Source organism: Salmo salar, unplaced genomic scaffold, assembly GCF_905237065.1.
Source record: "Salmo salar unplaced genomic scaffold, Ssal_v3.1, whole genome shotgun sequence".
NCBI lineage: Eukaryota > Metazoa > Chordata > Actinopteri > Salmoniformes > Salmonidae > Salmo > Salmo salar.
The window spans coordinates 22,501-33,432 of record NW_025550630.1 but is presented as its reverse complement, the minus strand read 5'-3'; the positions used below and the strand labels follow the sequence as shown (position 1 = coordinate 33,432).

The following is a 10,932-nucleotide window of genomic DNA, read 5'->3' as shown; positions in this document are numbered from 1 at the left end:
CCTTTGATGTCCAATCATAATATTAGAAACCCTTTGTCACTGCGAATATAGTCAGGCTATGCCCACTGGATTGAAGTGTTTTGACTAAAAACAATCACATTTCTTCAAAACATGAAGGGCTACAATACCAATAGAAATGAATAGCAAATGGACTGGTAAAGAGGTCTGAGAATATGTGAAGAAAAAAAAAATACTGTGCCGTTTGTGAACGCTCCTGTCGACGGCAGGACATCTGACAGCTCTATATTTGACTTTTTCCTCGAGTTTCACCCTAAATCTTCGGGCTTCCTCGTGGCGTTTCAGGCTACAGCTTAAAACCTTCCTAAGAAGGTGATTTTCCCTTTTTCGAAGTGGGAAGGAAATCTTCTGGGGCCGGTGTTACATAGAAAGGGGGTTTTAATATGGAGACATATTAAAACGTCAAAACTCACTTATACAGCGTTTGTTACGCGGGTTGTTTTAGCACACTTGTTGCCAAGCGGTCGTCACAATACAGCTTTCCATTATGACGTGAGCTATATTATGACGTGAGCTATATTATGACGTGAGCTATATTATGACGTGAGCTATATTATGGCGTGAGCTATATTATGACGTGAGCTATATTATGGCGTGAGCTATATTATGACGTGAGCTATATTATGGCGTGAGCTATATTATGGCGTGAGCTATATTATGGCGTGAGCTATATTATGGCGTGAGCTATATTATGGCGTGAGCTATATAATGACGTGAGCTATATTATGACGTGAGCTATATTATGACGTGAGCTATATTATGACGTGAGCTATATTATGGCGTGAGCTATATTATGGCGTGAGCTATATTATGACGTGAGCTATATTATGGCGTGAGCTATATTATGACGTGAGCTATATTATGGCGTGAGCTATATTATGGCGTGAGCTATATTATGACGTGAGCTATATTATGACGTGAGCTATATTATGACGTGAGCTATATTATGACGTGAGCTATATTATGACGTGAGCTATATTATGGCGTGAGCTATATTATGGCGTGAGCTATATTATGGCGTGAGCTATATTATGGCGTGAGCTATATTATGACGTGAGCTATATTATGACGTGAGCTATATTATGACGTGAGCTATATTATGGCGTGAGCTATATTATGACGTGAGCTATATTATGACGTGAGCTATATTATGACGTGAGCTATATTATGGCGTGAGCTATATTATGGCGTGAGCTATATTATGGCGTGAGCTATATTATGACGTGAGCTATATTATGGCGTGAGCTATATTATGACGTGAGCTATATTATGGCGTGAGCTATATTATGGCGTGAGCTATATTATGACGTGAGCTATATTATGGCGTGAGCTATATTATGGCGTGAGCTATATTATGACGTGAGCTATATTATGACGTGAGCTATATTATGACGTGAGCTATATTATGACGTGAGCTATATTATGACGGGAGCTATATTATGGCGTGAGCTATATTATGACGTGAGCTATATTATGGCGTGAAAGAACAGACCCGGATGTGTTACAGACGTCATGCTTACGACTTAGCAATGTTTGTTAGTTGTGTTATTAAATATATTTATATATATTTTTTAATTATATAGTTAATTGTTGTGTTTTTTGGTTTGTTTTTATTCAAGTGTATTCTTATAGGACTAACTTTTTTTTTCTTCCTCACAAATGTGTGTATTGTTATTACATATATGTACTACTAAAATATTGTAAAAATATATAATTACAAATAAATGTAAGAATATTGTTATATTGTAATGGTATTAATAGTATTACTAAGAGTAAAGCGCTGAAGGTCATTTGTTCCATTAATTCAATATTAAGTTTCTTCGTTCCTGTTGATGCACATGTGTACTTCTGGTTATCAACAAAAGGGTTACAGATTATAATCATTTAAAAACGGAAAAAATAGTATCACATAATCGCAACTTACATCATTGAAATGTCGATTATTGTCAGCATTTCCTACCAATGAAATTACTGATTAATTAATATACACACGATTATTACTAGGCCATGTCTGATTATTGTCACGATGGGACGATTGCTGTTGCGTTATTGTTTTTATATTGTTATAGACTATTACTACTGCTGTCAGCTGTTACACCGCAGTAGAATGTGGCTCAATTCAGTGCACCGATCGAAAGCGGTTTCCGTTTTAGGTTGTGCGTTTCACTGCACCTCCGATAACATCTGCAAATCTGTGCAGGCCTACGCGACCAATAAACTTTGATTTGAAAATAGGAGGAAGGCCTATCATTTTTGACGGAGTTACAACAGTACTTCCGGGTCAAAAGTCAGGCCTTATCTCTTATTATTCGTCGATCAGCTTTGGATAGGTAGGCCTCATTATAATTCTGTCCACTGTTCGTTTATTTTTATCATTTGTCCTTTTTTGGAAGTCAGGTTTTGTGCAATGTGCATTGCTGAACATATTTTCACAATGAGAGAGAGAGAGAAAGAGAGAGAGAGAGAGAGAGAGAGACAGAGAGAGAGAGAGAGAGACAGACAGAGAGAGAGAGAGAGAGAGAGAGAGAGAGACAGAGAGAGAGAGACAACACTACCCCACGCTTGTTTTTACCGGAGCACTTGGACGTGGAAACAAAAAAAATATATGTTTTCTTGAAAATTAGAAAATCTTTGGAGGTTTACGCATTTCGTTTCCAAGAGTTGAGACGTCTTAGCAATATCAGCGATGTTCATGTGAATAATTATTTGCGTTTACACTTGATCAAAGATGTTGTCTCCTTACTGTTGGTGGAAAGACATTCAACCATTGTCTTGATCTGGACTAATGTGAAAATAGACGATGAAGATAATCCAGATTATAATAGGCCTACATACTATAACCGAATACCAGTAGGCTATAGGCTACTAGTAAAACTGAACAATAATAGTAGTGTAATGTAATATCCTAATAATAATAATTGTAATACTTGATTTATAATAATAATAATAATAATAACAATAATTATAATAATACATGTTTTTCCAAACAAATGTATTTCATTTTGCATGAAAAAAATGTGTTGGGAACCGTCATTGTAAGATAAGAATTTGATCTTAGCGGACTTGCCTAGTTAAATAAAGGTTAAAATAAATAAATGTAAAACCTTGTGTGTAATTGTGCGTGTCCTCATGCCACTGTGGGTTCACTCTGCAGCTTCTTCAATGTGTAATAATGATCAGTAGCCATCAGAGGCCGGCGGTGGAGATAAAGATAGCGGATATGACGTGTTGCCCTGCTGCTAATGCTGCTAATTGAACGGCTAATGAGCTTCTGTCAGCTGTCATATAGATAGGATTATAATTATAATATACTCTATTACTAATCACACCGTGATAGTAACAACAATAATACCACTACTGTAGTAATACTACTGTAGTAATAATACTGCAGTAATACTACTGTAGTAATACTCACACCATGATAGTAACAGCAACAATAATACCACTACTGTAGTAATACTACTGTAGTAATACTACTGTAGTAATACTCACACCATGATAGTAACAGCAACAATAATACCACTACTGTAGTAATACTACTGTAGTAATACTACTGTATTAATACTACTGTAGTAATACTAACACCATGATTGTAACAGCAACAATAATACCACTACTGTAGTAATAATACTGTAGTAATAATACTGTATTAATACTACTGTAGTAATACTAACACCATGATTGTAACAGCAACAATAATACCACTACTGTAGTAATAATACTGCAGTAATACTACTGTAGTAATACTACTGTAGTAATAATACTGTAGTAATACTACTGCAGTAATACTACTGTAGTAATACTACTGTAGTAATAATACTGTAGTAATAATACTGTAGTAATACTACTGTAGTAATAATACTGTAGTAATAATACTGTAGTAATACTACTGTAGTAATAATACTGTAGTAATACTACTGCAGTAATAATACTGTAGTAATACTCAGAATCATTCTCAAATAGGTCTACATGCTACTTAGACCAAGATAGTTGTATTTCTGGAATGTTAGTTTTTTATCACTATAAGTTACTACACATTACTAGGAGTTTATATATGGATTGTGTGATTCTCTGTATGTGTTTTATAGCGTATCGTTTATTCGCTGTTAGTCAGCACCACACAAAATATAGTTTAGCTTCTGCGTGTCCACCAGTTCACGTTTTTTTTTATTCTACTATAAGCTACATCACCCCTCCTTTATTTCCAATCAACAAAAAAAATGCGATTTAAAATAACAAGTTGTCAGCCTGTGTACACAATGAAGTATGTGTTTTTTTTGTGTGTGTTAAAGACGATAAGGTGGTGGTGTAGGAAGGAGTTCTGTACTCTCCTTTCATTCCGCCACTTCATGATTAATACGTTTCTCTTTTTACGCAGCAAAGAATAATGGAATAAAACAAACACCATTTTTTTTTTTTTTTTTTTTTTACCAATGGGAATATTTAACTTTGCTTTATTTCTAAAATACAATTTAACATACTTTAAACATTGGGGTTGTGTTTTTTTTTTTTTTTTTTTAAACAACTTTTTAATTCAAGGACATGAACAACAACAACATAAAATATATGATTTACATGGGCTCCAAAAGTCTTGATATTTACAGGTAGAAGAGGCAGGAAGAGCGGTCTGTGTCTGTCTGAGCTCCTTGACTTTCACTTGAGACGCAGTACTGTTCATCACTCCATTGTAAATATTGCTTGTCCACAGTTCAGTTTGTGATATTCTTTCAATGGAAGAAGAAGAAAGAAAGACAGGAAGGAAGAAGAAGAAAAAAAAAAAAAACGTTTCGTCGATGTTTGTTGTTTCCTCTGTTATTATTAACGTCCGTTTTTTTTTTTGTCCTGTTTTTTGTTTGGTTTGTTCGGCTGTTCATCAGCCTTCTCAGATTGGCTAGTAGTCCTGGTGAGGAGTGTGCGTCAAACTGTGCCGTCGCAAGTCACAGTTGCGCCGAAACACCTTTCCGCAGCGGTCACAGCTGTAGGGCTTGATGTCTGTATGGGTGAGAAGGTGAGTTTTCAGGTTACTTCTTTGATTAAAGGTTCTTCCGCATGTGGGGCATTTGTGAGGAGATTCCTGTTTAGATTTAAAGCAAGCAAAGGATTATTCCCTTTAGTTTATTTAGATAAATATATGTATTGTATTATAATATGAATCTTCAGATCAGTTATTGACATTGTGCTGATAAGTAAGCTTTGGCCCTAACAAAATGAACGTCTGTAGCTATAGTCTATATTTCTTTTAAACTAGTTATTATAATCATTCAGTTATTACCATACCTGCCAAATATAGACGAGACACAATCGCTATCCATACAGGCAATCCAAATACACATATATATATATTTATATTTAGGTTTCAGAAAATATGCCAAATTTGATCAGTGACGTTTGCAGTAAGACATGACGCGTGTAACAACACGAGTACACAGATATGTGAGGATCGTGCCCTCTCATATGGTTTACTGACTCACATACATGTTGTATTGGTATCAAATTGTGTTAATAAATCTTTTTTTTTTTTTTATGAGACTCACCTGCATATGTAATGTTTTATGAACGGCTAAAGTTCGAGACTGACAAAATCCTTTCCCACATTCTTGACATTTGAAGGGCTTCTCCTTGGAGTGGATGTATCTGGGAAGTAGAAGACAGAGGAGACGCGGTTAAAACGGAAACACCTTTTCATATAACGGCGTTGAAGTCATGCTGAGAAGTGCCTGCCAGTTGTGCAACTTGATCTGTGTTCTTGTGCGTAAAAGGGGCTTTAGCGCCCTCTCGGAATAAGGACTTGTCCTACTCTGCACAGTGCACGCAACATAGTTATTACAAAAAAACACCTACATACAACGCCAGGGTTGTGGGTTCGATTCCCACGGGAGGGCCAGTACAAAAAAAAAATGCATAAAATGAAATGTATGCATTCACTACTGTAAGTCGGCTCTGGATAAGAGCGTCTGCTAAATGTACTAAAATGTAAAATGTTAGCAGGTGTTAATGCAAGTGTAGCGAAATGCTTGTGCTTTTAGTTCCGACCATTGCAGTGCGTCACAATGTTGGAATTGTGTACAAAGTCAAATGAATATGAATAAAACGTGATCATGACGCTATTCCGTACACACACGTCACTATCAAAGTGTTTTTGTGTTTTTTTTTCCTTTCAAAGAAAACAACAGCAGTATCATCCCATATACATTCAGAGCACCGCTTGTTACCTGTGGTCTCTCAGGTGGTCTTGTCTTCGGAAGGCCTTGTGGCAGATATCACAGGTATAAGGCCGTTCGTCTGTGTGGGTCCTCTCGTGGATCAGAAGATTGTATGACTTGGTGAAATGCCTGCCACAAAACTTGCAAATAAATTCCTTTTTCGTCTTTGACGGAAGTCTTCCCCGAGTGGGTTTTCTATCAGGCGACAGTTTGTTAAACTCAGATATCGCGTTGCCGAGACCCGCTGTCAACTTTGAAAGATCCCCAGCTTTAGGCGGATCCTCCTGGGTAGCAGCTATCGCCAGGTTGGCAAAGTCAAAGCGCGGCGGTCGGTCCTTGTGCAGCCCGGGGATAAGGTGAGTAAGGCCCTGTTTAGGGTGAAAGAGGTGTGCGGAGAACGGTAGCCCCGTGAAGGTAAACCGGGGATCCATTAAGCCCTGAGCAGCAGCCATCTCAGTGATAGTCGACCTCAGTCCCTGCATGTGCGGATAACCCAGTGTCCAGTGGTTCATGTGCATGGTCTGCACCGCGCTAAGGCCGTACAGTCCCTGGAGCTGGTCGACGGCGGCCGGGAAGGCGTTGACCGCTTGCAGGAAGGAGTAATTGGTGAGTTGGAGAGACGGGTGGAGAGGGATCGGAGCGGGTAGGGCTTTGCTCCCCATCTCGGCGGCTAAAGACTTCACGGTTAGGACCTCGGCACAACTCTACCACGGTGAAGGTCCTGTTAAAGACATGAACAATACACATTAATATGAGTTTACCATCAACCCACAATATGGCACAATATAGATCTAGAAAATACTGCAATTAGACAGTAAAAATAAGCATAGAGTTAATGACACAAACTATTTCTGTGCATTTTGCACGATGCTGCAAATAGTTTTCCATTAGAGCTTTTCCAACCGTTTGACCTTAGCCGACATTTAATTAATTTTACAACCATCTTGAGAACGGCCTTAATAATAAGGGCTGGTATTGGATCGTCTCACATTCAGCGTTTTAATACTTCACTTCCATTGTGGAAATCAAGGACAGTGACTCATTTACTTCAAGATTTACGATTTGCATACCGTCTAAAGGTGAACAGATTCCTATTTGGTTATAAAGCTTTTTTTTTTGTTATAGAGACATGTTAAGCGTTCAAGTTATATCTTTTTGTGCACAAGGTGCAAGAAGACTTGGGACAAATTGAATGTTTGTCTGGAGAAAATACATTTCGTTCATTTTTTTTTCTCTTCTTCTTTCTTCTAGAGCACATGGTTTTTCCTTCTAATAAGATAAATATATGTTATGCATCCAAAAAAAGAAAAAGTTGGAGACGTTGTTTTCGTTGCGCTCGACTGTGCTTGTTGTCACTCCCAATTAAATGTTCTACGATACATTAAAACAACTCCTTGTTTTAACGCTGCCATTATATTCGCCAATGCCGTGTGTTACAACACACAAGGCCTAATTAAACGTATTATCACGTCAACAGACTTGGACGTTTGTAATCTCGCCTGTTGTAGTCAGACGTGTTATTCTCTTTCTGCGTGTTAACTGGAGAACAACATATAAAAGGGGTTTTGCTTATCTCCTAAAATAAACTTTACCCTCCATTTTTTACAAATTTTTTGGGTGTAAAATCCATTTCTAGGCTATTTGGAGTCATGTTTAAGGCCTTGAACGATGTTTATCTCTGAAAACAAAGGCGTATATGGACCTGCTAACTAAATTAACATTTGTTGTATATTTCGTCGCCAAAGACCGATTATAGAATGTTGCTGTAGCCTATAATCACGAGTATTGCAACTTCAGAGAAATACATGATTTGCGTAAACATCCTTTGTAAATACTCCTGTACAAAGGCTATACGTGTTATGGGGTTGAGGATTATGACAACTGTATGATAATACTATGGGACTGTTAAAATGACTGAGGGTTACATGCACAAGTGGTGTAATGACACCAAGTTGGTAAAGTAATGCTTTCCAAACCCACGAACAAGCTCACCGTGTAACTCTCTCCATGCACAATACTTATTCAGACCGTGGGTGTTTTTTTTTTTAGGTGTAAATAAATAGTATTCCTCTCAAACTATTTAAATGTTCAACTTCTTGCGTAAATTGCAAAAAAAACTAAAAACTTTAGACTGTGTGAACATGAATTTAATATATTTATAAATATATTTTAGAGCGTCCCATTTACAGCTACCGTTTTTTTGGTCAGTGTGGTTTTTGAGGTGCAAATAGCGCTCCTCTTTGAGCTTCACGTTTCTATAAGTTACTGTAGCAGAATACCACTGTGCATTAAAAACCAGCGAGGACTGGCAACCCTTGTTGAACATTCGTCTGAAAACTATGACTCATTCATAATAATCAAATTTTACCCCCCAAAATAATATAAGCTGTTTTTCCCCACGTTAGTTTTATAAACTTTAGCCAAATGGAAGGATTTATTCTAACACGGGTTAGAGTCAGTGAGTAAAATGCTAGGTTATTAACTTACACAGATGATCGACTTGCTAAAGAACAGGCTACTGTGTGTAACCCTATAGCTGGCTATACGTTCACACGTGGACAGAGAAAGGGCAGAGTTTGGTCCATGTTCTCAGGCTACAACAAACACAGGACAACTCTTTACTGGCCAATCAGATGAAAAAAAAGGGCATAAACAGTTTGTCTTTAAAAAGTCATGGTGAGGTGGATATTTGTCAGAAATGGGCAGCTGCAACAGAACTTCCGGTCAGCATGCTGTTGATAAGGATATTTGTAGTTTTATAATAACCTATAGTCTTTGCGTAATGATTTAATGACAAGCGATATGTGCTGTATCGTATTGGTCTGCGTTGCCCAACTGGCGGCCCTGGGATATTATTTGCCCCATCAATGTATTTATTTATTAACTTTTATTAATTTTTTTTTATTGTTTGACATAAAATACTTTAAAACAAAAATTTTAAAAAAAACAGAAAATCAGCTCCAAGTGATTTTCATTTTGTGAAATCTGTTCCAAAGTATTTCCCACGCATAATATAAAGATATATGTGGCCTTATATAAACGTAAGTAAGGTTTGAAATGTTTGAAATGATTACGTTTTAGTCAAATACTATATCCGTTTGTGGTTCTTGCGGTCAATTTGCAGTCTACAAATTGTTTGTAATTATGTTTCTGCCCGCTGACCATCCGCTCAAGAACAAATCGTCCCTCGGTTAAATCTAGTTGATGATCTCTGACATTGGCTATTTTATATATATATATATATATTTTTTTTTACTTTGACTGTAGTCTTAAGTATTTTTCACATATAACTTTACACTGTCAAATGTGTTTATTCTGACAGCATGGACTCGTTTGAACGTTCAATTAGTAGGCGACTCAGGGTCTCATTGTCATGAGCCTTTCACACTACCTGTTTCAACACAAGTGTCAAATGTAATGTATTAAAGAGCAACTATCATGGAAACATAATCTTACCCCCTAATAAACAGACGCCAAAGGTCGCTCCGCAGTTAGTTCTGCTGTGTTTCAGTAATCCACAATGCCTTTCAAGAGAGGCGTCCCAACTCCACTTTAACGTCAGCAAAAGTTTTCCAACTTCGTCCATGTAAATCTCATCGCCACGACCCTCGCAGAACCAGATCTGTTGCGATTCCTCCTAATACTTTGCGCCCGTTTTTCTTGCAAAGAAGTCGTCGGGAGGAGGGGAGGGGAGGGAGGGGGGAGAAAGTTACGATCACTATATAGAGTTGAAGTGACGCCAGGCGCAGGAGTCTCCGTACTCTGCTGTGTTTCTACTCGGTTCGGAGTTGGGCTGTAGTGGCTTGAAGAGCACAAGTCCCATCACTTTTCAGGAGTCCGGGGCTCTCGGCGTGTTCAGCCCGCCCTCCGCCACGCCTTCTCGCACTGATCAACTCCCAATGTCCTTCTCTGTTTATTTGTGTTTGGATGGCAACTAGGGACCGAGCACAGCCCGCTGCAACCTGCATCTGGACACTTTACATACAGATAGCCAGTACCTTCTTCTCATTAAATGGTTACTTTTTCTGTAGGAGACATAGAAATAACAAGAGGGGGGGGAGAAAAACACATGATCCGTTTTCAAACCAATGAACGCGCTTTTAGGTTGATTTAAAACGTGATTTTAATAAGACTGGATTTGCTTATGAAAAGTTTAGAAACCATGCGAATTGGCTTAAATAGAGGGCGACGTGTATGAGCCACCACAATAAATAGTTTGATTTAATTGTGGTAAAGGTTCATGTATTGGGAGCTGTAAAACCCGGGAACAAAACTTCTCTCAAAAACAGCAGCGAAGTACAGAAATGCCCAGAAAACCGTTACTCTGCTGTTTTCAATGTGTATGTCGATGACTGTTGTTGTTTTCTTCTCCCTCCACATCTGTCCTATTAGCTCAGAACCGAACAGAATAACCGGATAAACACAACGACTTCTGTATAACATGCAAAGAGTCAACATAAATAAGTGTCACCCTCCACCACAAGCCTTTATAGTCTTTTGTTAATGTCAAACAGCAGGTTATAGCGACCATCACACTCTATTAACACAGAACTACTCTCTTATCTATTTCAATTATGACCATTTTAACAAATATGATATGGTGGTTTATTTACATTAAAATCTAAGATTCCTTTCCAATGGATTTTTATTTTCTACAACAACAAAAAACTAAAACCAAACGACGCTGTTAATAACATATAAATGAGTTAGG

General features: G+C 37.7%; 1 protein-coding gene across 3 annotated transcripts in view; it reads right to left on the bottom strand.

Annotated features, from left to right (window-relative positions):
- Positions 1-4,518: 4,518 nt before the first annotated feature.
- Positions 4,519-10,932, bottom strand: part of LOC106596036 (protein odd-skipped-related 2) — a 10,429-nt gene continuing 4,015 nt past the window's right edge. Inside the window, exons 1-4 of one of the 3 annotated variants that reach the window (XM_014187355.2) lie at positions 9,678-10,154; positions 6,231-6,942; positions 5,553-5,652; positions 4,519-5,092 (exon numbers count right to left, since the gene is read on the bottom strand). In XM_014187355.2, the coding sequence (XP_014042830.1) occupies positions 4,910-5,092; positions 5,553-5,652; positions 6,231-6,883 (936 nt within the window). In that variant the 5' untranslated portion in view covers positions 6,884-6,942; positions 9,678-10,154 and the 3' untranslated portion in view covers positions 4,519-4,909. Of the gene's footprint in view, positions 5,093-5,552; positions 5,653-6,230; positions 6,943-9,677; positions 10,155-10,932 lie in introns of those variants that run through there. The other 2 variants (XM_014187356.2, XM_045713897.1) reach the window with 2 other exon arrangements.